Genomic DNA, 27,373 nt, shown 5'->3' on the forward strand with positions numbered 1-27,373 from the left:
TTTAGACCGTTTTAGACCGGACTGATTCAGATATAATTTTTTTTAAAGATTAATCAGTCTAGTGAAAATTTAAATTGTTTAAAATCGGACCAACGATCTAAAAACCATTGGTTCGATATAGTTTATGATTTTACTGGTTTTTTCGCCGCCCAAAGCATAATGAACAACTTTTAAAAGAAAATACCACATTAGGGAACGAGGGAAGGGGCTCTCATAGTCGCCTATGTGGATCGGCCCATGCATGTATGCGTGTGTATAACAGAAATTCATAGAATAGAGTATGGCTTCATAGTTCACAGACACATACACATAAGCTAATTTTATTACTCTTAAAATTATATACAAAAGTAACGACTACAAAACATTAGCAAATCAATGACATGTTCTTCCCTCTAACAGATCAAGCTCAATAATCGAATAATATTATTCATAGTCATTTATAGCAAATATGCTTTTGTAACTATTATATTTCGAATTTGAATAAAGAATAGTTTGGCTATATCGATCTTGTCATTAAGAAGTGCTTGAAAGTCATGGCCACTCCAATTGCCTCTATCAAATTTAGGATGAAGAAAACCATCTGCATGCCTGTTACGTTCATTATATCACTCATTAATTATATTAAGCGCTGATCAGTTGACTATAACTTATTGTTTAAATTTAATACAAATATTATGAATGGCTTAAAGCCTAAAATTACATTTATTTGTATGTAATGTCACTACTACAAATGTTAGATTCCACAACGGATATTCCACAACGAAATGATGTCCCGTTGTGGAATCATGACGTTTCCACAACGGGACTCTTGGAATCATGACGTTTCCACAACGGGACAAGAGTCCCGTTGTGGAATCTTGACGTTTCCACAACGGGACAACTGTCCCGTTGTGGAATTCTGATGATTCCACAACGGGACTCTTGTCCCGTTGTGGAATCCTGATGATTCCACAACGGGACTCTTGTCCCGTTGTGGAATTTTTTAAAAAAATTAAGGTTAAACAACGGGCTGGTGACCCGTTGTAGGATCTCGCCGCGGCCAAGACATCATCTCGCCGCGGTGAACTGTTTCCACAACGGTACGATAAACCGTTGTGGGTACATGTGTAACCACGACATTTAGCCGCGGCGAGATGTTTCCACAACGGTACAATTACCCGTTGTGGAAACATCTCGCCGCGGCCAAATATTTTACTCGCCGCGGCGAAATGTCGTAAAAAAATTTAGGTCAACACTATAAAAGCCTCATTTCGATTTCTTTCTCCATTTTTTTTACTTCCTCTCGCCTCAGACCTTTATTTCGGCCGTTTCTGTGCAATTTCCTCTCCTAAACCTACCTTGAAACTTCGCCGCTTTCTCGCCGACGCCAAATCTCGCCGCGCCTCCTCGCCGAAGCCAGTTCTCGCCGCCATCTCTTTCTCTCTCTCGGTCTAGCCTCCCTTGCTCCTTCTCCCACCGACCTAGAGGTATGTTTGTAACTCAATTTCATATCAAAATCTTAAATGTCATGAATGTTTTGTGTGATTTATAAACTAATTTAGGATTTTGGTTGATTTTGGTTGTAATTTATGATATTGGATTGTAGATTTTGCCGAAATTAGGGTTTTTATTTTTGGGTTTTATTTTGTAGTTTATGATTTTATGTAGAATGTTATTTTTAGGTTGAATATAATGTGTTTAGTGTTGAATTTTGATATTTAGTGTTGAATTGAGTTAAATTTTGTGTTGAAAATGATTTATTGTTTGAAAATGTTGTTGAATTTAAGTTTGGATTCATTTGTTCAAGTAGAAAATGGGCCGATCATAAACTCCCACCGGTTACAAAGAAGCCGCCCCTAGCACTTCTAGGCCTCCCACTAAAAAAAGTAAGATCAGGCCTCGTCAATCCGAACCCAAACCCGAAGTGAACTATAATAGTCGGATATTCACTAGTAAGGCCGCGGAAGATCGATATGACATTCTCGTTCAACGAATGTTTTTGGATATATACTTTGTTTTGGATGTAATTGATATGTTTTGGATGTTTGGATATTTGGTTTTGGATATATTATTTTATTTTCAGGTTTTTTAATTGGAAAACTGTAAAAATAGTTCTCAGGTACAATTTGGCCGCAGCGTGTGATATGTCGTGCCGCGGCAAATTTTCCTGGGAATACAATTCGCCGCGGCGAAACATGTACCTTGCCGCGGCGATTTTTTTTTAAAAAAATCAACATTAACTCGCCGCGGCCACGTTACATGTTCGCCGCGGCGAGATATTCCACAACGGGACAATTGTACCGTTGTGGAATACCTCGTCGCGGCAAACACGAAACGTGACCGCGGCGAGTTAGGCGAAAAAAAAACTTTATGTCGCCGCGGCAACGTGTATCGTTCGCCGCGATGACTAATTCTACAACGGGACATTTGTCCCGTTGTGTAATAGTTCGCCGCGGCGAACAATACACGTTGCCGCGGTGACTTAAATAAATTTGTGGAATTTTTCCACAACGGGATAGTCCCGTTGTGAAATCATGGAAATTTCCACAACGGGATTCGTCCCGTTGTGGAATCATTACTTTTCCACAACGGGACGAGTACCGTTGTGGAATCATTCCACAGCGGAGGATTCCACAATGGTACAGAACCGTTGTGGAAGCTTTCCACAACGGTTCTGTACCGTTGTGGAATCCCCAGTTTGTAGTAGTGTGTATTTATAGTACCCGGCAAAAAAGATGAATCCAATCGTTTTTCTGACCAGGAAAACCTGAAATCGAGAGCAACATTACATTAACTTGAATTAAACATCAAATTCAAAATTATATTATAACTAAAATTTTAATGAGAGAAATAATATAGACTTGTTTCTAAATAAAAATGAAATAATTATCTTGGATCAATAAGAATGAAATTTTAAGTTGAAATGTTGACAAAAATTAAATTCAAAGAGACGGAAGAAAGTCCAGATATACGCTTAACAGCAAAAACTTAAATATTAATATAAAACAAAATAAAGGTTTTCTATATGAAATGAAATCCTTCATGTCTCGTTTTAATATGGATGAAGGGATATTGGGAAATTTAGGTAATAAACTCACAATGCACCACCGGCAGCTGGACCAATAGCTTTGAACAAAGACATTCCCGTCATTGCAATGCCGTTTGCAGCTCCTCGTTGATCTTGATCCTGTTTAAAATTGGACTGATAAATAAGTTTACAACAATGCTCAAAGAATTCTCAAAATAAGGGATTAGATAGATAGGAGACCTAGATTTGTTGTCTATTAATTAAGTTAGGATCTATTACGGTTTTTTTTTTTTTTTTTTTTTTTTTTTTTTTTTTTTTTTTTTTACGAAAGATCTATTACGTTAAAACTCTAGCATAATAATAGTCCAATTAAAACAACACGTGTCTGTACCGTAGGATAGTTCGACGTGAGTTAAAACTATATTTTTAACGTTTGAATAGTGTCTGAAAATTACGTAACTACCTTAAGATATGGACACATACTCTAATTATCTCGCGTTTGAAATCATTACTTGCCTATCTCATTTTTGAATTTAAGGTGTTCTGTAGCTAACTAGTCATATATAAACTCAAGCACATCATTAATCTTATATACAAACGTTTCTAAAATTGGATATAGACATACCACAGCTCTGAATTGCAAAAGGTACATGCCGGTGATAGTAGAGATCTGGGGTCACAGACATGTGATTTACTCATCGGTCATAATAATAATAATAATAATAATAATAATAATAATAATAATAAACTTACAGATAGAACATTTTTCACCATTGAGGCTAGATTTAGGATCAACCACAGCGTAACCCCTGATAACATTGCTATGTAAGGGTAACTTGCCAGTAAAATTATGGATATTACCTGTAACCAATAATTTAAAATTAATTATTTAAGAGATCCCAAAAAAAAAAAAAAAAAATTAGACCACATACCTTGAAAATGAAATCACTCATTTTTTTCCCCTCCAAAACAAGTTAATTATGATATATAAATTAAAAATTACAAGAATATGTGTCGTAAAATTACCCCTCCAATTCGGGAAATCATGATAGGACCAAGAAGCTTTTCTACGGAGGGATACCAAAATGTTTGGAAGATAAGAAGACCAAAACCTGAAAATTTGTACCAAAAATCAAATTGAACATTTGATACTTATACATATTTACAGGTTACAAATCCATTATGTTATAATTTTCTCCAAAGTAAAATAACTCTCTTATTTACCTGAAATTGAAAGAACTTGGCCAACATCCTCAGTTGAATAGCTCAGACCCCCTAGTTTCTTGGGACTTACGCTCCATAATGAGAAAATCTACGAAAACATAAAGTCAAGATAAATGACGTCACACATATTCTATGGACTTACGCTCCCATAGTCCCATGTCAACCGTTAATAATTTTTGGCTTTTGAGCTAGAACTTTTTTTTGTGTATCTTAAGCCACGTTGAACTAAATTTAATGTCGATATTGAGTGACTAGTAGATGTTCATTCTAACAAACTTAACGCAATGTGAAATGTCACGCATGTATATAATGTCTCGTAAGTATTTGACAGCCCTAAGCACTTCTAACATAGTATTAGAACCGGTACTGAACAAACTTCATATATTTAGATGTGCATTCTTCTAGACCTGAATCTGGTGCATTGTAAATATTTGAGATTCGTTTACTCTTAAATTAGCTTTTTAGTATGAGTTAGAGACAATAGAAAAAATGTATACAGGATAATATTTATACCTCGGAGTATGCCATGTCATGGAGTGAGAAGACACAATAAACGATGATGGAGGACATCAAAGGCCAATTCCTGAAAAGACTTTTCTTTGCTGGTCGTGTTTCGTCGCATGAACCTGTTTCCATTGCTTCAATTGAGTCACTACTCATATTTGCTTCCTCATTTCTAATTCTGTGGTTGTGTAACGTTTCCTACAAAAGCACCTCCAACTTGAAGATTTAGATGAAATAGCAATCGGAAAAATACAAATTATACCAATAAAAAATGTAGGTTTTTCAAATAAAAATTATTAATTGATGTTTAATTATGGAGAAACAAGCATATGTTTGTGATTTAAGCATGTAGGACCTGTTTAGTAGTTCACTCAAACTGTTTTTGTTTTCATATAGTTGTAGTCTAAATTTTTTTTGCAGTTGTTTTCAAATAACTGTTTGGTAAGGATTTCAGTTTTTTTTATTCAGTTTTTTGTAATTATAGTGTAATAATTCACATAAGAATCAGGCGTCGAGATATATACTAATTAAAAGTCTTTGCTGCGAATATAATGGTCATACCTTTAGTTATAATGATTGTTCACAAGTTCCTCGGAAAACACCGTTTGTCTTTGTAGTCAATACAACAAATATCAAATTTTGATACCTAATGTTGACTAAAAATAGTGAAAACTTATGTGCTCGACGAGAGGATCACGACCAATTAATAGTTTGTAAAATGGAGTTCTGATTGTTTAAAGTTTGCCATAATTGTAAAACTTAAGTTTTTCAGGGAACGAAAACAAATTCGATAATCAAAAGTGAGGAAAATGAAATGATGTTGATAGGAGAGAAGGAGATGTCAAGAGGAGATATTAAAAAAAAATTAAAAAGTTGAGTGAAAAAATTGGAAAACACCTAAAAACTATTTTATGATTTTCTTCATTAAAACAAAAAATAGTTTGAAAACTTTTTGAGTTGTATTCTGAGAATTATCAAACAAACAGTAAATTCAGTTTTTTCATAAAACTATTCAAGTTAGAAAAATCAAAAACAGTTTTCAAGTTAAGAAACAAACAAGGCCGTAGTTCTTTTGAAATTTCCTAACAAAATTCTGTAAAATAAATAAAATTAGAGTCCTGAATATATTATTAAACAATAAACCACTATGAATTAACAATATACCAAGAACTCAAGATAAGGTTCAAAGGGAAATAGACCAAAGTTCTTGAAGAGAAAACATTCAACCATCTATTTTTTTTTTCTTTTTTTTCCCCGGTGTATTCTGGTTCACCGAAGGTCATGGTCAATCTTAGAATTTGGAGGTGAACGAAGATAGTCGTGACATTGTCTGTGTCCTGCTTTGGTTAAATACTAATTTAGATGGCAGAGTGGGCCATGTTGAGGAGTTCATTATCCAGACATGAGTGATCATGATAGAGTTGTGGAACCAAAGAAACGTGGCGATCTTCAAAGGGTCTTAGGGTAATTATAAGGATGGTTCGCTCCGCAAAATCAGGGTATACAGCTTCTGGAGTACAGTTAAGGTGGCATTTTATCTGGCTAAAATTAACCAATCAATTTTATCGGAGTAAATTAATTGCACTGATAATTTTAACTATTAATTTTTGTTAATAAAATTAACCAAATTTAATTTTAACCGGATACTTTATGTTTAATCTTGATAACCATTGTTGGATTCCTGTGGCATGGTTTTAAGTTTGGAAAAAAATAATTGTAAGGGAAGTTCAAACTTCGGATTACTTAAGTCACTTGTCCTCCCGCTTAAATTGAACTAAGATATGATCGGATACGGTTTCTCGTTATACTGATTCACAGAAGATTTAGTTGCAAACCTAATATAACTGTCCTTGGATTCTAATATACGCTGATCTATTCTCGAACCAGTCTCTCTGTTTGGAGATCTTCCAAAACTCAAGATCCCGAAAATCACAACGACATCAACTCAAACGACTCATGTATTTTCTCAATTCCAAGATCGCCGCCTCTCGATCAATCGAACGTTCAAGACAAGTTCGAGGATTCCAAAGAACGTTCAAGACAAAGACGAGCTATGATTCCGCCATTCATGGACGCTCACCTAATGTCACAAAAGCCCACAAGTTGACAACAACCCTCGGCAATGGGGTCAGATCCTCAAGAAGGCAACACAACCGCACCATCCATGAGCAAAAAGTGCAGAAGAAGAAAAAGTCATGGCGTCCAAAATCCAAAGTTTGGGAGGGATTTAACAAGATCTACATCAACAATGGATATGGAACGATGCGGGTAAAGAAGTGATTTTGAAGTGACACTACCATATGTTACATGTATTTATAAAAAGAATATATATATATATATATATATATATATATATAACGTACATATATATAATAAACAGTTTGCTAAAACATTAGATGGTTGAAATTTGAATGCATACACATACATACATATATATATATACATACACATACATATATACATACATATATATATATATACATATACATATATATACATATATATATATATGTACATGTATGTATAACTGATCCATTAAGCTGAAGCAGCTAAAACATTAAGGATTTCAAACATTAACCCGTCAACAAATTAGTTCATGCTTCACACATCAACTATCATGATTAACCAAAACAATTTAAAAATAAATAACGGTTATCCGGTGAAACCTTTAATCATTTTGAGCGATTAATTACTGGTTAACCATTAGCTATTTTGTCCATCTCTAATTTAGAACAAATAAGTACTATCTCAACCTCATCATTTAATAAGAGGGTTTGGGGCAAGAGACTGATTCCTTTGGATTTAGAAGATATGTTGCAAGGTGTGTACTTGGCGATTTTATTGGTGAAATTCCTAAACATGACATAAGTTATTATAGAAGGAGATTGATATCAAAGAATCACAGGCAGTCTCGACTCCATGAGTACTCTTGTGCCTCTCTTTGCATTTCTTAGAGAGGATGCCACATCAGCAATGAGAGTGTGCAAGACCACGTCAGAACCACGAGAGAGTAGTGCCATGGTGGAGGAAGTTAGTTAGTCCATTAGACTTAAACATAAAATGTAACAACCATATCGTGTATAAGAAGTAACGTGTAAATGTTAATTAACCAATTAATGAGAATCAATCACTGAGAGTTCTTTTCCTCTCAATTTCAAATTCTCTCTTGGTACCGGAGTGACAATAGCGATCGTCTCGTTCGATTCGACGATTTCATCACAAGCGAATCCTCTTTTCCGACAATCTCTGTCTCTGTTCACATCGTCGCTGAACACTACATCTCAGTCAAGCTGGACAACGACAACTACCTGATTTGGCACTCGCAGAGCTTCCTGGCCATCATAGACCACAATCGAAGGCATGATCTTTGGAACAAACGAACGTTCCATGGAATTCCTCACCATAGCCAACGATGAAGGAAAAAGTGTCAGATCTACAAATCTGGAATTTGATAACTAGAATCGCGAAGATAAACACTTGTTGAGTTGGATCCTATCTTCTCTGACTACACCAATTCTTTGAAGTGTGACTTGAATATGGTCGGCTAGAAGAGTTTGGGTGGCATTGGAGAAGTTGTCCGCAATCAAGTCAAAAGCAAGGCTCATGTCTCGTAGAGTGCAACTCCAAACGACGAAGAAATGTTATATGTCTATCTCACACTACTTCACCAAAATGGAGGGAATAACGGAGCAGCTGTTTCTTGCTAGCTACGATTTGTCAGAGCAAGACCTAATCACCACGATTTTGATTGGTTTACCGAGAGAATATGAAGTAACGATGGGCCTTGTGAGCAATCAAATGCAAATGATGGAGAATCGAGCAACAAAATTCATCTATGCAAATCAATTCCAATCAGGCAATGGCGAACTATGCAAAAAATCGCAATGGCGGAGCTCGAGGATTCGGAGGGAACAACTTCTCACCTAGAGGAAGTAGAGGCAGATGTGGCAGCAACAATGGACGAGTTTGAAGCAACTCAAACTCTAAGCCAACGTGCCAGATCTATGACAAACAAGGACACTCGGCATCGGCTTGCTGGCACAGACTTGTTGAAAGCTACAAAGGAGAAAGCTCTCAGAACTCAAACCATAAGGTAACATCGTTCTTTGTTGGACCTGAAATAGTCTTCGATCCTTGATGGTATGCGAATTCACGCACTTCAAACCACGTTTCCACAAACCTCGAGCATCTTTACTTCAACTTAAAGTACAAAGGCAAAAAGAAGCTCATAATGGGGAATGGTAAGTGTCTTGCCATTACTCATACAGGCTCAACTACATTACCAACCAACCACAAATTGTCAATTAAAATCAATAACGTTCTCATAGTATCTGACATAAAGAAAAAAAAATTGTTAGAATTTCAAAATTAACTTATGAAAATCAAGTGATTGTTGAATTTCACTGTGACTTATGTGTTGTTAAGGATCTAAGAACATAAAAGCATGCACTTTGAGGAGAGTTTAGGAATGGTCTCTACATATTGTCACAAGGAATGGATAACAATGGTGGCTGTGTCTACTCAAACCTCGTGCTTATAAATACGGTCGAGCATTCTTGTATTGAGTCTTTTAAATCTCGTTGTAGTTATGTTTTGTGCACACAATGTGTTTGTAGTAATGTTCAGTCTACTTCGTGTAGTCCTTGTTGTAGTCAAAATAAGTCTCAGTCTGTTGTTCTTGGACTAACTGCTTTTGTACAGTCAGTGACAAATTCTGAAAACAATGCCATAAACGGAGTCGTTGACATAGGAGATTAAGCCATCCTTTAAAGCAAACTGTATCGACACTTCTACATCAATACAAATTTCCTATTTCTGATTCTAAACATAGTTTTTTTTTTGTGATGTGTGTTAGTATGGGAAAAGTCACACCTTATCTTTTGCAAAATTTGAATCTCATGCAATCCAACCCCTTGAACTAATTCATACAGACCTTTGGGGTCCATCACCTCACAGTTCTTCACATAACTACCGCTACTATATACACTTTCTTGATGATCACACAAGAATCACGTGGATCTATCCTAAAAACTAAATCATAAGATTTGTATGTGTTCAAATATTTCAAAAAAATTGTGGAAAAGCTTTTTAAAACCTTCATTCTCCGTGTTCAAAGTGACTAGGCTGGTTAGTATCGAGTCGTTAAACCTTTCCTAACTGAACATGGTGTAAAATGAGGCATCCATGCTGTCATATCAATGGTCAAAATGGACGAGCTGATGGAAAACATCGGTATATTGTGGAGTTTGGACTCACCCTCCTAGCTTAGGCCAAGATGCCACTATCCTTTTTCCGAGATTCATTTCTCGCTGTAGCGTACATAATCAATGTGTTACCTACACCTGTTCAAAAAAACAAGTCACCTTTTCAAGCGCTCTTTCACAAACAACCTGACTATAGCTTCCTTTAAGTCTTTGGCTGTGCTTTTTTTTTTCTACATCTTAGACCTTACAACTTTCACAAATTAGATTTCCAATCCACAAAGTGTCTTTTTTTTTACTTCGTTATAGTCCTGTTCACAAAGGTTACAAGTGTCTCTATTCTTCAGGTCGTGTTTACATAACTGGAAATGCTATTTTTAATGAAGATACTTTTCTTACTCTGAGTTGTTTGGTGTTGACTCAAATTCTACAGTGGATGTTAGTCCTTTGATCTTTCCGAGCTGTCAGTTCCATTTGAATCCTAACTTCCTTGCATGTGATAATAGTATGACTACTTCTAGCTCTCTCTCGGCTTCCCCAAGGATCTCAGATCCTTCCAACTCACGTACCCCTACCAGTCCTAGTCCTAACTCAGAAAGAGCCAGAGAAACAAATATATCCATTCACTTACCATTTCCACAACAAATGACCACATATAGGCTCATGTGAACCACAACCAACACTAGCTGAACTACACACATCCACATCTGAACCATAAATGACACCAGATGAGCAAACAGAACCACTACAGTTCAAATTCATCAGCATCCAAGTTCAAGTCACACACATACCATGACAACCAAATCAAAATTTGGTATCTTCATTAAGGAACTTGCACTTGTTTGCACCCATTGGCTTTTGACCCTAGTCCATCTGAGTCATCTACAGCTTTTGACCCTAGTCCACCTGAGTTATTTACAGTCCCACAAGCCTTGGCTTCTCCAAAATGGCTTTATGCCATGAAAGCTGAGCTCAGTGCCCTACACAGAAATGACATGTGGGAGTTAATACCCTATGTCTCCACTTACAATCTTGTAGGCAATAAATAGGTGTTCAAACTGAAATACAACCTAGATTGTTCAATCAATCGCCACAAAGTGCGCATTGTTGCAAAAGGTTACACTCAAACACCTGGCATCGAATTTTCTGAGACTTTTAGTCCAGTAGTCAAGCCATGTACGGTCTGAGTTATCCTCACTTTGGTGGTTCATAGAGGATAGCGTGTGTGTCAACTAGACGTTGAGAATGCCTTCCTCAACGGGATTCTTACTGAAGATGTCTACATGTCACAACAAGATGGCTTCACTAATCCACTTCAGACTCATCACATGTTCAAATTAAAGAAGGCTTTATATGACCTCAAATAGGCACCACGAGCTTGGATTGAGAGGCTCCACCGAGTCCTTCTTGATTGGCACTTTGTGAACTCGAAGTCTGATTCATCGTTATTAATCTTCAACATAAATGTAATTTTTGTTCTGTTTCTTGTCTACATGGACGATATCTTGGTTAACGATAACAATGACGTAGCCATCTTGAAGCTCATTGATGATCTTCACCAGCACTTCTCACTCAAGCAGTTGGGTGATCTCCGCTACTTCCTTGGCATAGAATGCATCTCGTGACTCAACATGGCTTAATCTGTCACAGACGAAATATGTTGCGCATCTTCACTAATATGACGACTCCTAAGCCCTACTTTTCTCCTTTAGCACCAGGCCATACGTTGTCTAACAATGAGGTGAAGCCAATGGAAGATCAAGCACAATTTATGAGTCTCATGGGTGCTCTGCAATATCTACCACTTACAGGCCAACCATAGCATACATAGTTAACAAGTTAAGCCAATTTTTGCAAAACCCCACTGAGGTTCACTGGCTTTCTTGTAAATGTGCGCTGAGGTATCTCAAAGGCACGATCACACATGGGATTCACCTCAGATCATCTCCTACACTCTTATTCACATGCTTTGTAGACGCTGACTCGGGTAGCTGTCTGGATGATCGGAGATACACAAGCACACAAGTAGAGTATCGTACTTTTGTACACGTCGCAGCTGAAGTGATGTGGATCAAGTCTCTCCTCAGCAAATTACGTGTCAATCTCACTGTAGTGCCAATGTGACAAAATAGGAGCCGCTTTACTAGTAGCAAATCATGTTGCTCACGCACGGACAAAGCATATAGAGATAGATGTTCATTTCGTAAGAGATATGGTGACAAAGAAGAAGCTGGAGATATGCTACGTGCCTAAGGTAGAACAGACTGCGGATGTGCACACCAAAGGTATTTCAATAAAGCGCTTTGGCAAATTGAAAGACAAGCTCAATGTTAATGAATCGCCCTTTTGCTTGAGGGGTAGTGTTAGAGAGGATGCCACATCAACAGTACTAGTGTGCAAGACCACATCAGCACCACGAAAGAGCAGTGCCACGGTGGAGGAGTTTAATTAGTCTGTTAAGACTTAAACAAAATATGAAACAATCCTAGCGTGTATAAGAAGGAATGTGTAAATGTAAATTAACTAATTAATGAGAATCAATCACTGAGAGTTCTTTTTCTCTCCATCTCAAATTCTCTATGCATCCACCAATCTCAATGTTGGATATGTTTATGTTTTTATTAATTTTGTTTGACTAATAGAAAAATCAATATATGTTCTCATCATATTTGCCAATGGGCTATCAAATCCACGGAAGTTGAATTTTATAATATTAATGTTGTGGAAATTCCATCCCTTGTGCTGAATAGTATTGTGGCAAAAACTGGTGATTAATAAGAAGTAAGAGGCGCTCTTTTTTCTACCGATCTTCCTTCGCGGAAATGGCCAGAGACGTTTTAACGAAGACTATTTTCAAAGAATAAAGTGACTTCCACACATATATATATATAACAGGAAAATTCCATTATGCAAAGTTTGCACAATGGAAGTTTTCCACCGTGCAAAATTTGTTTAACAGTGTAAACTGTTTGCATGGCAAAACACTTTCCATTGTGCAAAGTGTCTATACGACGGAACACTTTCCGGGAAGATATCGCCTCGCCAACAAAAGTGTGCATGACATAAGATATTTTTTATCGTACAAGCATAGAAATAATAAAGTCTCGCCACGCAATCTACAGTTCGTATTCGTAGAAGAGTATGGAATGATCAATTTAATAAAGGTACTTACCGGGAGCCAAAAAGTAGAAATAGCCACTCCGAATGCAAAAATTGATATACAAAGGCAAGGCAGGAAATATGGAAACCTGCATAGCAATTAAAAAAAAAATCACAATATTGTAACCAGAAATCTTCTTGTAGTGTAATCTCTTACACAACATAAATAAGTTACAATATTTATCAAATATGATAAATACGGAGAGTTTGGGTTTACCTCCCAAATAATGACGTTTTAGGAAATATGTTGGGATATTTATTCGCGGGCTGGTTGAAAGAAAGTAAACGGCATAGTTAGTAGCTCTCAATATTAAGAAAATAAGATAAATGTATTTTTAAATTCTATTTAAGTGATTAGAATATATCATTAAAGTTTCATTGACTAGTAGCCCTCAATAGAAGTTTTTGATAGTCATATTTGCACTTGTGGTCTCTGAAATTTACATATTTTTGTAGGTTTTCCTTGAACTTTTAAAACTTCACACTATGACCCATGCCAATTTATCAGAGTTTTGCAACCTGTGCGATCTTATGTTTTACAGTAAAATGGTCAGTTCATATGAACTAAATTATGCACACTATATATATATATATATTTTTTTTATCCAAAATTGAGCTATTGTGATGTTTATTTTTTCGTTTATGATTAACTAACCATATTATATCCTAAAAACATGTTCACCATGATCGTACACTTGAAATTTCGTAAAAAAAATTGACAAAATTCTGATAAAAAGACCACATATGCTAAAATCAAAGTTCAAAGACAACTAGTTCCATGAAAAAAAATAATAACAAAGGCCAATAATCTAAAATCTAAAATTCAGCGGTCACATTTTTTAAATGCCTTTTTAGTATGTTCTAGACTTTATAGCACATTTTTTTTTTTGAAGTAACTGATATTTCCTTAAATTAAGGTTTAAAAGAAAAATGGTCTAGAGCTAATAGTTTTATGTCATTTTAATATTTTCCATATGAATATTAAACTTTTTAACTTATGTGATTATTATGAACATATGAAGCTGAAAACATACATTTGACAACTTAAGTATGTTTTAGTTTTATAAGCTAGTCGGTTTAAGCAATTTTGAACATTTAGTGTAAAATGGTATGTCAATTATGTTTTTAAAGCTCTAAACAAGCTATTTAAGTTTGTAAATATGTTTGGAATCTATTAAGTTGTCGAATTTATAAAGATGATTATATATTTTATGAGAATGACTAAAATGCTACAATACTTTCAAGTAGTTGGAAAATTATCTTGCTAAAAAGCTAGTGTATGGATTATAATGCTACTTGCAAAAATATAGTACTCATCCTGTGTTGTAAATTCGTTTAAAATGAATATTTTAATAATTTTTTTTTTTTTAGATTTCAGTTATGTAACTTATATTCCATGTTTCTTATTGCAAGCAGTGAAGTGTAACCTGGGCTAAAAAACCTCCTACTGCTGGGCCAATAATTAATCCAATCCCCCATGCTGTAGTAACCTGTATAATAAATCATATTAACTAAGAGTATAGGAATACTTAAAAAAAGTAGTTAACAATACAGGAAAAATGTTATTAAGATGTAATTATAATCATGTCGAAAATGTGACCGTTGAAAGCGCTAGAGCTTGCTGTTCTTCCCGGAATAATTCACATGCATATGCCTGAAATTTGAGGTAAACACTTTCAAGTTTATTAATTAAAACAGAAGAATTCAAGTCCTCCTAATAACCAACATTACCATAAAACAGTTCATTACAATGTTTAGAAAATCTTACGACATTGTATTATATATGTCGGCATTTATGTGGGGATGTCAATTAAAAAAGTGTATGTAGTATTATTATTATTATTATTATTTTTTTTAACTGTATGTAGTATTATTGTACTGTAATATATTTACGTAGAAAAAAAACCAATGTTTAATTCCCCACCATAAATTTTGAAACTACTATTTACTCTTCAAAGTTTCAAACGTATCGCTAATATAATTATTAGTTGTGCATTTTTTAAAATAAATTTGATAAATAAGTAATACAAACATACATAAGTTTGACATTACTTAAGTAATATATTAATTTACCAATTTTTTTTTACATAATTAATGACTGATATATATAAATAATTAATGACTAATATATATATATATATATATATATATATATATATATATATATATATATCTCTTTGTTCAATCCCCCGCCATGTAATTATTAAACTGTTATTGTATACCTTTATAGGACCAAATAAGCCATTCAGAGCTCCAAGAAGAAACCTAGTTGATATTGCCATCCAAAAGTTTACACTGAGTCCAAAGAGAGTGTTGAAAATAACCCTAAGAGAAGACATATATAGAGTTAGACAAAAATATAAAAATAAAAATTTCAAACAAAAACTTTTGTTTATACATATATATATATATATATATATATATATATATATATATATATGAAGTATTTGTCGTCAATCCTCTACTTTTTTTAAGAATCTAATTCAAGTTTCATTTTATTAAAAAAATAGTCCACAATGCCCAAGTTAATTAAATTAATTATTCAATTAATTATATTAATTGAATAGTTAATTTAATTAGCTGAGCAGTTTAATTAACTTTGGCCTAGTAGACTATTTTCTTAATAAAATAAAACTTTGACTATTTTTTTACACGGAGTAACGAACCTCAAACATTGAGATTGCGTATTAGCCGACGTTTAAAAGTGTTTTTAGAAATAGCCAAATTCGTTGGCGTGATGTTTTAACCAATATTCGAAGGTCGAAAAAAATATAAAAATAAAAATTTCCAACAAAAATTTTTGTTTATACATATATATATACATACATATATATATATATATATATATATATATATATATATATATATATATATATATGAAGTATTTGTCGTCAATCCTCTACTTTTTTAAGGATCTAATTCAAGTTTCATTTTATTAAAAAAATAGTCCACCATGCCCAAGTTAATTAAATTAATTATTCAATTAATTAAATTAATTATTCAATTAATTAAATTAATCGAATAGTTAATTTAATTAACTGAACAGTTGTATTAACTTTGGCCCAGTAGACTATTTTCTTAATAAAATAAAACTTTGACTATTTTTTACACGGAGTAACGAACCTCAAACATTGAGATTGCGTATTAGCCGACGTTTAAAAGTGTTTTGAGAAATAGCCAAATTCGTTGGCGTGATGTTTTAACCAATATTCGAAGGTCGAAAATAACCTTGCTGAGCATTAAAATCGGTTTTCTTTTATAAATTGATTAAATATATGGTTGACTATTGACTGATTCTTTATTAACGCTTAAGTTTATTGCTTATAGGAATATTTAAGTTCACTTTTATATTATATATAGCAATTACATATATAAAAACAGAAAGTAAAATATAAGATTTTGTACATGACTTTTATATCAAATCATGTTGACTTTTTCATCTCTCTCTCTCTCTCTATGTATGTTTGGTCGGTAACCACGAGGCTTAAGGTTAGGAATAGAGATGTTGTTGATGAGTTTCTGATCGCCAAATGGAGAGCGTCTTCTTTCTTGTTACGCGTCTGTTGAACGGAGGTATGGTCGCCGTAATCCATGGCAAACATGTCATCTCCTTGTGCGACACAAATCAGCAGGGGTTCACAGCAGTTGTATCCATTATCGGGTCTTTCCGGTCACCATCGTTCTTGGATCTTTATCGAGCATAATTGCAGGTCCGGTAGCTTTTTCTCTCGCTAGAGCTTCGCGTGACTAGAGTCAACTCCTTCCACCCCCGACGATTCTCACAAACCGTCCAACAAACACTAACGAGCTCTAGATCCGACGGTGCCTTCCATCGATTGGCACGACTGCTCCGACTCAATTGCAGTGGCTTTGTGTTTTGCAGATTCGACAAAGGCGGCTTCATATATTCGCTCTCTTTGCTCTTAGATCAAGCTTCGACCACCACATCGCGCCGACGAAGTCGCCACCGTGTCCTCTCCACCTCCGGCGACTACCCTTGCTTCGACGAAGACTCTCATCGCTTCTTTTGTGTCGTATTAATTCGTGGTAGGACCTTCAGTGTTAATCCGTGTTAATTCATGTTAGTTCAAGTTAATTCGTATTAATTAGTTCAGTGTTAATTTGTGTTAATTCATATTAATTCGATTTATTTTCTGTTTATTCGTATTAATTTTGATTTATTTTTTGGGAGAATTGGCGATTTTGTGTCTCCGGTCGGAGAATTGGTGGTTCGAGACTGATCGGCGGTGAAGATCGGCGAAAAATTGCGCAAGTTGACTCGGCGTTGGAGATCGGCGTGAAAGTCGACAGTGAAGATCTCGTAATATTTTTAGACATTTATTTTAATCTATTTATGGAATAGTTACTTTGTAATTTTTTTCATTTTAAATGAAGGGTATTGTTGTCTGATTAAGTGGATTAATGTGATTTATTGGCTATTTCACAAAATAAATCAAACATGGGCTATTTTGAAAAATTTATGTTTTTGATTAGCTAGTCAACTTATGCTCCCTGTTTTTCAAAGGAGTTGATTATTAGGCTACTAACCTAATTGTCATATATATATATATGTGTGTGTGTGTGTGTGTGTGTGTGTGTGTGTGTGTGTGTGTGTGTGTGTGTGTGTGTGTGTGTGTGTGTGTGTGTGTGTGTGTGTGTGTGTGTGTGTGTGTGTGTGTGTGTGTGTGTGTGTGTGTGTGAGAAAGAGAGATAGATAATTAGGTCTGTAGTTCAATAGCTCATTCTAATTTATAAAAATAACAAAAAAAATTATTTAGCAAATAGACTACCATGCCGAAATAAATTCAATTTAATATTTTAGTACATTTAATTTACTTCTACCTAGTGGACTATTTTCTTAATAAAATGAAACTTTGGGTAGAATCTAGGGAATTAGCTAGTTGCAATATATATATATATATATATATATATATATATATATTTATTTATATATACATATAATATATATAGAAAGAAAAGCTAATTAGGAGAGGAAAATTTGAAAAAAAAATTCAAGAGGGTCAAATTTGAAAAAAATTTTTTGAATCTCAGATGAAGCTAATTTATAATTTTTAGAGTAAATAAAATTAAAAATTGGTCAAAATGCAAAAAAAACAAAAAAAAAAAAATTGAGGGGCACGTGATCTCCTGGACATCGTAATTGTTAATCCTTAGAATGAAGTACTTACTGTTGGAATATTAGAGAGGAAAATGGACAATATTGAGTATTTATTGTCTATTAAGATGCTGGCTTTAGGCAAAGGTTTGAGTGGGGTCCACTCAACGGAATTTGATAATTCTTTCGTATTATTCTTCCTTGCGGAATGGGGTATAATAACGATTATAATTTTTCTAAACTCGGAGATAGAATGAATGAGAAATTGATGGTTTGAAGTATGCGTTAAATGTTTGGACGTTGTTGAATTCCAACCGACGTAGCTTGGCATTTATAAATAGAGGCTTGCTCATCTCATTCGAATATAGAGTTTTCTCTGCTTCTCTCAGCTCCTTCTCTCTCCCAGAAATTGTTTTTCCTTTTTTGTAGTCGGTGCTCAGTTCTGTTACAGGTTTAGTTCGCCGGAGAGGTCCGTTTGGTGCAAACCTCTTCTCGCTTCCGCCGTTGTATCCTGGGAGGTAAATTGCTCATCGTTTCCGGCACCCACGGGGAGGGCAATATTACTTTAAGGAGACCGTCAAACGGTCCTCGGCCTTTGTTTTCCCATCTTGTTTATTTTTTTTGTTTTTTCCCTCGTTCATAATACTGTTGTGTTGTTTAATTTTTATTTTCTTTTCAAGCTGTCAGTTTTATTTTCAGAAAAATAAATATTTTGAAGTTAATTTTTCTAACACTTACACAGTAAAAGTTCCTATTATTATCACCGGCTTTCGACCATAGCGATCGGCGATCATTCCCCAGAAAACCGACGTAAAAACTCTGCCAAGCATATATGAAGAGCCTGAAATCAGGTCAACTTTAGTACTTCAAAAAATGTCAAAAATTAAAATATAGCTGAATTAAAGCTTATATATATGATCATCTCACATTCTCACCTGCATAACCAGCATAGTAACCAATATCTTCCTCTCTTTCAGCAATATGCAAATCCCTAATCTACAAAAAGAATAATATGACCATAAAATAATAGTTAAAAATATGACAAGTTGCGAATAATTCAAAATATTAATTCAGTTAGGTTACTGCTTTAATTGTCTGACGAGAAATATTTTCGCATATTCATTGCAATATTATATACGTTTAAGTTTAATTAGTATCTAATTCTGATCATTACTTCGCAAGAGGATAACTTATTTTTCACCGCAACAAGGGCCATCTTCTATATTAATAAGTTTTTTTTTTGGTAAGGTATAGATAATTAGTTACCATCTTTCACAAACTCTTTCAAATGTCAAAAAGGGCTTCAACTGTTACACTCTGCTTGACAAGAGACACTGCCGATAGCAGACAAATTAGCGTTGAAAATTCTAAAGATGATTTCTCATTTCGTTGTATGGCATTGGCCATAGAGAGGGAGAAGGAATCAATCACCTACTATTTTAAAAAGGCGGTAAGAGTTAAAGCCCATTACTAGATTTGTAAGAGAGTTTAAAGTTTCTCTTAAATTATTAAAATAATTATAATTTACAAGATTGCGCCAATAGAATATTTCAATAACTTTTTTTATGTGATTACATTTTTTTAAGTGGTAAATTACTTTATACAGCTTCATAAAGTTTTTTTTTTTTGCCAACTAATTTTTACCATTTTACTAAAAACTTAACCACTTGAATTATTTTACTAATTGTTGTCGGTCGTTATTAGAAACTCAGACATATTAAATTCCTCGCGACTTTCAAGGAGTCAAAAGACCAATGGACAAAGCCCAGAGCGAAGCCCATTCAAATCGGGACTTGCCCAAGTCTGTGTTTTGCGCGACAAACTTCTCGCTTGCGAAGAGCTTAAGACTCTCGCGTGCGTTAGCGTCCAGCACGAAGCGCGCGTCGCATGACGCCTCGGCGCGCCGCGCCAGCCACCCGCGTTGCGCGCCACCCCGCTGAAGGCCGTGCTCACAGAGCTCCGCGCACGCGATCGTGTCCTGCCTTCTGCCCGCGACAAGCCTCTCTCGGGTTGTGAATTTGAAGGCTTATACAGTCCTCATTTCCCTATAAAATACCTTTCCCCACTAAGAGATCAAGGTAATCGATTCTAAACACATATTACTCGATTAGAGAGTTATAAAACGCAGCCAATGACCATCCGCACCATGTTTCATCTGATTGAGCACAAATCTCCTAAACTATTCTTAAAAATAGCAATGTCCCCGCCTCACTCATAGCAATTAGACTAATGTTAAGTGTCGGAGCGGGCGTTAAAGGTACCGCCTCTGTGCCCTTTTAGATTATTTTCTTCTTCTTTTTATTCTCAGATCTCCGTGACGAACGAAGAACGTTCTTGAGCTAGAGAAGCGATACTCGTCACTTTCGAGTTCCGCATACCCAGCTCGGGTGCGACCACTTGGTTCGTCCTTGGGTCGAACTACCCAAAGTCTCTAATCGTTGTTCAAATTTCAATGACTACACTAATCAATTAGTTAAATGCCTATTTTGCATAAATTTTACTTAACCTCGTCATAAATATAAAATCTTTGCCATATTGGGGACTTGAGGCATCACCTTAATGCCTGTCGAAGAAGCGAGGAAAAATAACTTCCCCCTTAAAATAGGGCCGTGCGGATGACATCCGACTAGACCAAAACAACATCGCTTCGTCCCATACGACCCTTTTGACCAGGCCTCCAACGAAAGAGGGCAAGGTGCCCTACTTGCCCGGGCTAGCATGCTCCACGCTTCAGAAATGAGGTCGGCAACCTCGTGGCCTTTTAAACCATGACCCAAGAGGTACTAGAAATGATAGAACATGCAGCTTCCCCATTTATGGCTAACATCCTCGCGGATGAGTTCTCAGCCGTAGCTCATGCGCTACGAAGGAAAATTAGACCCCCTTCACCACACCCAAAAGTATCGCTTGTGGATGGCCATAAAGAGGCATTCGCCGGCAATATTGTGCTAGGAATTCAGCCTCAAATGGTTTGAAAGCTTGAGGCTTGAGCCAGTTAACTCATTCGATGAGTTACAACAATCCCTCCCTCACCCGCTTCAATGGCTCCCATGAGAGAATGCTGAAGAAAACTCACTTGTGATCCCTCAAGCAAAGAAAGAGAGAATCTTTCCATGAAAACTCGGTTAGATTCACAAAGGAGTCTAAAAAGTAGAGCAATTCGAAGATGGAGAGATAATTGCAGCTATACTTGACTGGCTCTAAAAGGGGAACTTCATCAGCTCCCAAGTTAAGCGAGAATCGCGAACGATGGCTGAACTCTCAACTAAAGCAGAAAATACATATTCCTAAAGGACTTCATCCAAAGCCAAAGTTCCAATGACAGCCATCTTAGGGAGGACGAAAAGTCGGACAACCACAACTCGCGAATAAATAGAACGAGGCCTGATGATAACTCGCCCCCACCTGCGGATCAAAGCCCCAACTCGCGGATAAGTTTCGCAACTATGCAAACTTCACGCCGCTAAACACAAGGCCTAAAACGATCCTCACTCTGAGGCATGAAAAATTCCGCGACCCCACGCCTTTGAGAGATGGCACGCATCGCGATATGATAAGTTACTGTCTTCCGTAAGGACCACGGTCACTTGACATTCTACTACAAACACCTAAGTATGAAAAATTGAAGACCTCGTCCGAGAAGTAGAGCTGTAAGGAGTTGGCCCTCGAAAGGATCGGCAACGCCAACGCCCCTACATGCTGATAGACTACGGTTGCTCGCCAAGAAAATAAAGGCGACCACTACTACAAATTCACATTTTTGGTGCGGATCGGTATTAGGTGCGACATGTCGCCTAAGCACATATTAGGTGCGACATGTCGAACCAGATAGTCCTCCAAATGACTAAAAATTTCGCTAATGTTAAGTGGTATTCGGTGCGACATTGTCGCACCGGATATAAAATTATCGCACCGGATACTATCAGGTGCGATGAATGTCGCACCAAATACTATCAAGTGCGACAAATGTCGAACATAAAAGTTTTAAAAAATTTAGGCGGGCTTAAAATCCCTCTTTTTTTTTAGTATCCGGTGCGACATTTCGCACCCAAAAAGAGCATTAGGTGCGACACCCAAAAAGAGCACGCACCTGAAAGTATTAGGTTAAAATTTTAAAATAACTCTCTTACTTCTTCTTCTTCATTTTCGCGACTCCATTCTCTCTCCTTGTACCTATGCGACTCTCTCTGTGCGACAAACATGCGCGTTGTCGCCTCTCCTCCTCGCCGCCATTGTAAGTGACTCTCACTCTCTATTTCTCTATATCTCACTCTGTTTCGGTCTATCTTACTCTCTTTCTCTTTCCCTTTCTCTGACGACGACCTCGCTCCGCGGAGACCTCAGCCTCAGCCTCTTTCTCTTAATTTGGTGTCGGTGCTGGACATGCTTTGCGAGCTCGGCGTCCTCGGAGACCTCATCGAGATCGACATCACGTCGGAGAAAGAGGACGACAAGGACCGGGCAGAGAAATGCCGGCGATAATGGCCGAAGCTACTGAAGAAGATCTGGATGCTCGGGCCGCGGCGAAAGGGCCCCAACATCCTCTTCATGGCAAACCCAGAAGAAGAACCCGGAGGCGGAGCGGCTCGAGACCATCATCGTTTCACAGTTCCATATTCTAATTTGTAATTTTTTTTAATTATAATAAAGTATTAGGTGCGACATGTCGCATCTAATACTCTTTTTTGATATTTTCTGAAGCGAAATAGGTGCGACTTCGGGTGCGACATGTCGCACCTAAAAGTGTCGCACCTAATATGCAACACTTTTAGGTGCGACATGTCGCACCCGAAACCTTTAGCGACGGACTATTGGGTGCGACAATGTCGCACCTAAAGTCGCACCCGAAAAACTTTCGGGTGCGACATTCTGGGCATCGAGTGCGACTTTCGTCGCACCCGATGCCTATATTTGTAGTAGTGGACCATGCACCACCCCTCAACATCGTCCCCTAAATATCTAGGGTTTTATTTTATTTACTCTCTTTCAATAAATTCATGGCATGGGACAAGGTCGTTGTGATTCCTCCGCAAAAATTAGGTTAAGATCCACATAGATAAATAAAGATTAGCTTCCCTTTTCATGAATGAAGATTGATAAAATTATGTTCGGTAGCTTATACGCCTTGCGTTACTCTTCCTTGCGATGACGCTTCTTGGCCTAAAGTAACTAAGTGATTGCGCTTATTGGTCCTACATACATAAGCGATCTTGTACACATTGCACTACTCTGCACCGCGATGACGATTCTTGGCCCATAGATCCTCTGTGATTGCACCTCTTAGTCATCAGGGCCAAGCAGAGAGAAAAGATCATCCACACCCCAATGGTTGGCGCATTCAACGCTTGAGGTGCGACAAGGGTCATCATGTGCAAAGAGCTGAAGACTCTCGTGCGTGTCACCGTCCTCCCCAAAGCACGTGTCAAGTGACGCCTCGGCATGCCGCGGTAAACACCCGCGTGACGCATCTGCCTACTGAAGGCCTCGCGTGCGCAATCGCGTCCTTCCTTCCACCCGCGACAAGCCTCTCCCAGGCTTCGAATTTGAGGGCCTCTTCTGCCTTCATTCCCCTATAAATATCTCTCTATGTGGAGAGATCAAGGTAATCAACTCTAAAGACAAATTACTCAATTCTAGAGTTATGAAACACTGCAGAAGACTTTACGCACACAATTTCCTCTGATAGAGCACAAATTAGAATAATGTTTAGCGTCGAAGCGCGCGTCAGAGGCACTGCCTATGTGGCCTTCTAGCTTATTTTCTTCTTCTTCTTCTTATTCGCATATCTTCGCGATAAGCGAAGAACTTTTTTTAGCTAGAGGAACGACATTGTGACTTTCGAGTTTTGCATAGATCACTTGTTTCGGCCTTAAGTCGAACCGCCGAAAGTCTCCTATCATTGTTCAAATTTCAGCAACAACACTAATCATTGAATAACGATTTAAAGCTTCGGGCGATTCGACCCAAGGTCGGACCAAGTGGCCGCACCCTAGCCAAGTGTGGGAACTCGAAAGTCTTGAGTTTTCGTTCCTCCGGTCAGAGGCGTTCTCTAAAGAGAGAAATGGGTGAATGAGGGATTTGACTGCGCTTCTTATGAGCTGCCTATGTACCTGAGCACATCAGGATCAAGTCATAACGTAACTTAATGTGTGTATGTTTGTTATGTGGGGCGTGATGCCTGAAAGGTGTGCTCGACAGAGGAAACAGAGCGCGGAGAAGTCAATATAACATGTGTAATATGAAAATATAAGAAGTTGATAACTAAAATAGTCTTACCAAAATATTTTTTTTTATCTCACAAACTACTAATAATGTTTTTCACAAGGAATATCTTCGCATCCTATGAAGCCGCCTCAAGTAAAAGTATTAACTTCCATAAAATCTTAATCTTCAATCCTAAGCTTAGACTCCCTCGTCAACTTGAAATGAATAAAAGGTTTATATTCCAAACACTTTTCAATCATGTGTGGTCCAATTATCTCAATAAAATGGGAGATTAATCTCACAAGCGGAGAATGAGGTCTTGATTAAGGCAGTATCGGTCGCTCTTCCTATGTAATCAATGAGTATCTTCTATTTCCCAACATCATTGCGTCATTGAAGAGCTCGATGGAAATTTAATGGTGGGGTAGTAATTTTGATCGAAAAAAATATCCATTGGAGGTCATGGGATCACTTATGTAAACCAAAAAAAGAAATTCGCTGGCTGGGATTTAAGGATTTAGCTCGGCACAACTGAGCGATTTTAGCGGAATAATGTGGCCATCTTTTATCCAACACTACTACACTGGTGGCTCGTTTACTCAAGGCAAAATATTTTCACTACTACTTGCCAAGATTAATTTTTTCACCCTTGTTTCTTTGGCAGTCCATCAATTTAAGCTAGACTTTCATATGAGAAGGGTATAAATGAATTATTGGAGGCAGCCACCAAGTTGATGTTTCTGGTGATAAATGGATTTCAGGTTTGAAGTCCCTTAGACTCATTACCAGACCTACTGTCCCAGCCGTAATATGCGGGCCGCTAAGATTATTGAACCAGATACGAGAAGCTAGAATGAAGAAAAGGTCCGCGATACCTTGTGGCGTATTGATGTGTCTGAAGTCATTCATATATCACAAAGTACCACTTCGGTCACTGATAGGTTAATATAAAATTTTCGCGAGTCTAGCCTATACATAGTTAGATCAGATTATCACCTCATGGAAGAAGCCACTTATATCTTTATGTCGTCATTTCCAGAGGAAAATTTCTTGAACGGGGTTTGAAATAAAAAGAGTCAAACAATAGGTGCACCATTCTTTGTGTGTTCCTACACGTACAATAGGTGTGGGGTGTTTGAACCCACTCTTTTGTGTGTTCTTTCATTGTCCTCAAAGCCGGATATTACGGAAGGCCAACAACTTTAGAGACCAAATTCAGAATGTGTGCCAATGTATCGTCTTGGGCTTTAGTCTGGGTTCTTGAAATGTTCTCTTAAGGAGAAATTGAGAACTTTTATGCACCATTCTTTTTTTTATGTGACAAGTCTTGAGTTGTTGAGCTGAATTAATCGGCAAGGCTAGAGACCTTGCAAAAATTATGCCGAGATCCAACATGTTTGATGGAACATGATGGAAGTCAATGCTACAATGTTGGGCTGGGTGTCGAAATCATAAACATAGATTAATAACTGACTTCACGAATGTCTTCTCTCTCGTAGTCAAACTAGCGATGATCTGAGTTGTCCTAGCATTGGTAGCAAAGGAAGATTTTCACCTCTAACATATAGATGAGAAGACTTATTTCCTTCACGGTGACTTGGATGAAGAGATTACATGAAGCTGCCCGAAGGCTTTGACGTGAAAAGAAAAGAAAAGAAAAGAGGAGCTCATGTGGAAGTTAAAAAGAGCCTGCAATGGCTGAAACAAAGTCTAATGCAGAGGTAAAAACAAATTTGAGGATTTTATGAAGAAAGATGAATCCCCAAGAAGTAAATTTGATAATTGTTGCTACATCAAAAGGTTCTAAAGCTCATACATTATATTATTACTTTATGTTGACAACATACCAATCGTATGCGTTGGCCATAAAAGATATGGGAGTTGTGAAGCACATCATTGGGATGAGGATCAAAAGAGGGCCTCGACCTCTCGCATGCGGAGTACGTGAAAAAGTTACTCAAGCGGTTCAATATATGGATGATGCAAAACCGGCAAGTACTCCTCTAGCCAATCATTTTTTTCCTAAGATAGAATATTCGCTAGTGACAAAAGACGATATTGAACATAAGATTCATTATGCTTCGACTGTTAGAAATTGTATGTATTCGATGGTCCGTAAGAGGCCAAAAATGGCTCATGCAGAGGGAGTTATGAGCAAGGTTATAAAAAATCTTGGAAAACAACATTAGGTCATCTTCAGATATTTGAAGGATAACTCCAGCTCAACGTTTATCTTTTGGAAGTCAGAGATGGGATTGCAGGGCTATGTTGATGCCAGCGTTCGTGGATTTCGAAGTGCACATATGAGCATGCTTATCCTTCATAGGAACTGCAATCTGTTGGATTTCAAAGATGCAAAAGATAGTAGCCTTATCGAGCTATGAAGCTGAATATGTAGCCATATCAATACCACACAGGAGATGACATGGCTGCAATCCTTCTTCCCTGTGGTGAATTAAGACCAAGAGGATAATGTTATAGCTATAGTGCAATTTATTTAGCAAAAAATCTAGTTTTAACATGCTCGAACAAAGATCATGTTGTTGCAATCACTTCATCATATTAGCTTTGAAAGATGGAGTACTAGTTCTTGAGAAGATCACAAGGAGTCAAAATTTAGCACACATGCTGATGAATACAGTGGCGTGTGGTAAACTGAAGTTGTGCGCAATTTTAGTTTGACTCATTTGACGAGGATCGGATCCGCCATCTCTATAGATGGAGACATGTGATGAGATTAGTCTCTAAGTGGGAGATTGTAGAGTTGTGGAGGCTAATTTATCGGCAATATTAAAGACCTTACGACGTTTATGTCGAAAATAAAATATTATATAAGGGTGTTTAGTCAAAGGTATTTAGGAAATTTCAGACTGGTATATGTTGGCCCTAGTGTGATTTTTATTTGTAGAGCACGAGAGAAATTTTAAACACCATTCCCGATTTGGTTTCATAGCGAAA

At 36.9% G+C, this 27,373-nt stretch overlaps 1 protein-coding gene across 1 annotated transcript in view; it reads right to left on the minus strand.

The window, feature by feature from the left end:
* Positions 1-496: 496 nt before the first annotated feature.
* Positions 497-27,373, minus strand: part of LOC149378709 (protein ZINC INDUCED FACILITATOR-LIKE 1-like) — a 36,411-nt gene continuing 9,534 nt past the window's right edge. Inside the window, exons 3-17 of the mRNA XM_089603833.1 lie at positions 19,147-19,207; positions 18,950-19,052; positions 15,318-15,420; positions 14,696-14,749; positions 14,523-14,585; positions 13,313-13,362; positions 13,109-13,184; positions 4,745-4,933; positions 4,232-4,319; positions 4,034-4,119; positions 3,761-3,868; positions 3,633-3,677; positions 3,078-3,166; positions 2,703-2,746; positions 497-588 (exon numbers count right to left, since the gene is read on the minus strand). Of these exons, the coding sequence (XP_089459959.1) occupies positions 497-588; positions 2,703-2,746; positions 3,078-3,166; positions 3,633-3,677; positions 3,761-3,868; positions 4,034-4,119; positions 4,232-4,319; positions 4,745-4,933; positions 13,109-13,184; positions 13,313-13,362; positions 14,523-14,585; positions 14,696-14,749; positions 15,318-15,420; positions 18,950-19,052; positions 19,147-19,207 (1,251 nt within the window). The remainder of the gene's footprint in view (positions 589-2,702; positions 2,747-3,077; positions 3,167-3,632; positions 3,678-3,760; positions 3,869-4,033; positions 4,120-4,231; positions 4,320-4,744; positions 4,934-13,108; positions 13,185-13,312; positions 13,363-14,522; positions 14,586-14,695; positions 14,750-15,317; positions 15,421-18,949; positions 19,053-19,146; positions 19,208-27,373) is intronic.

The sequence above is a fragment of the Urtica dioica genome, chromosome 12, assembly GCF_054948205.1.
Source record: "Urtica dioica subsp. dioica isolate 48M chromosome 12, U.dioica_male_clone48M_v1_H2, whole genome shotgun sequence".
NCBI lineage: Eukaryota > Viridiplantae > Streptophyta > Magnoliopsida > Rosales > Urticaceae > Urtica > Urtica dioica.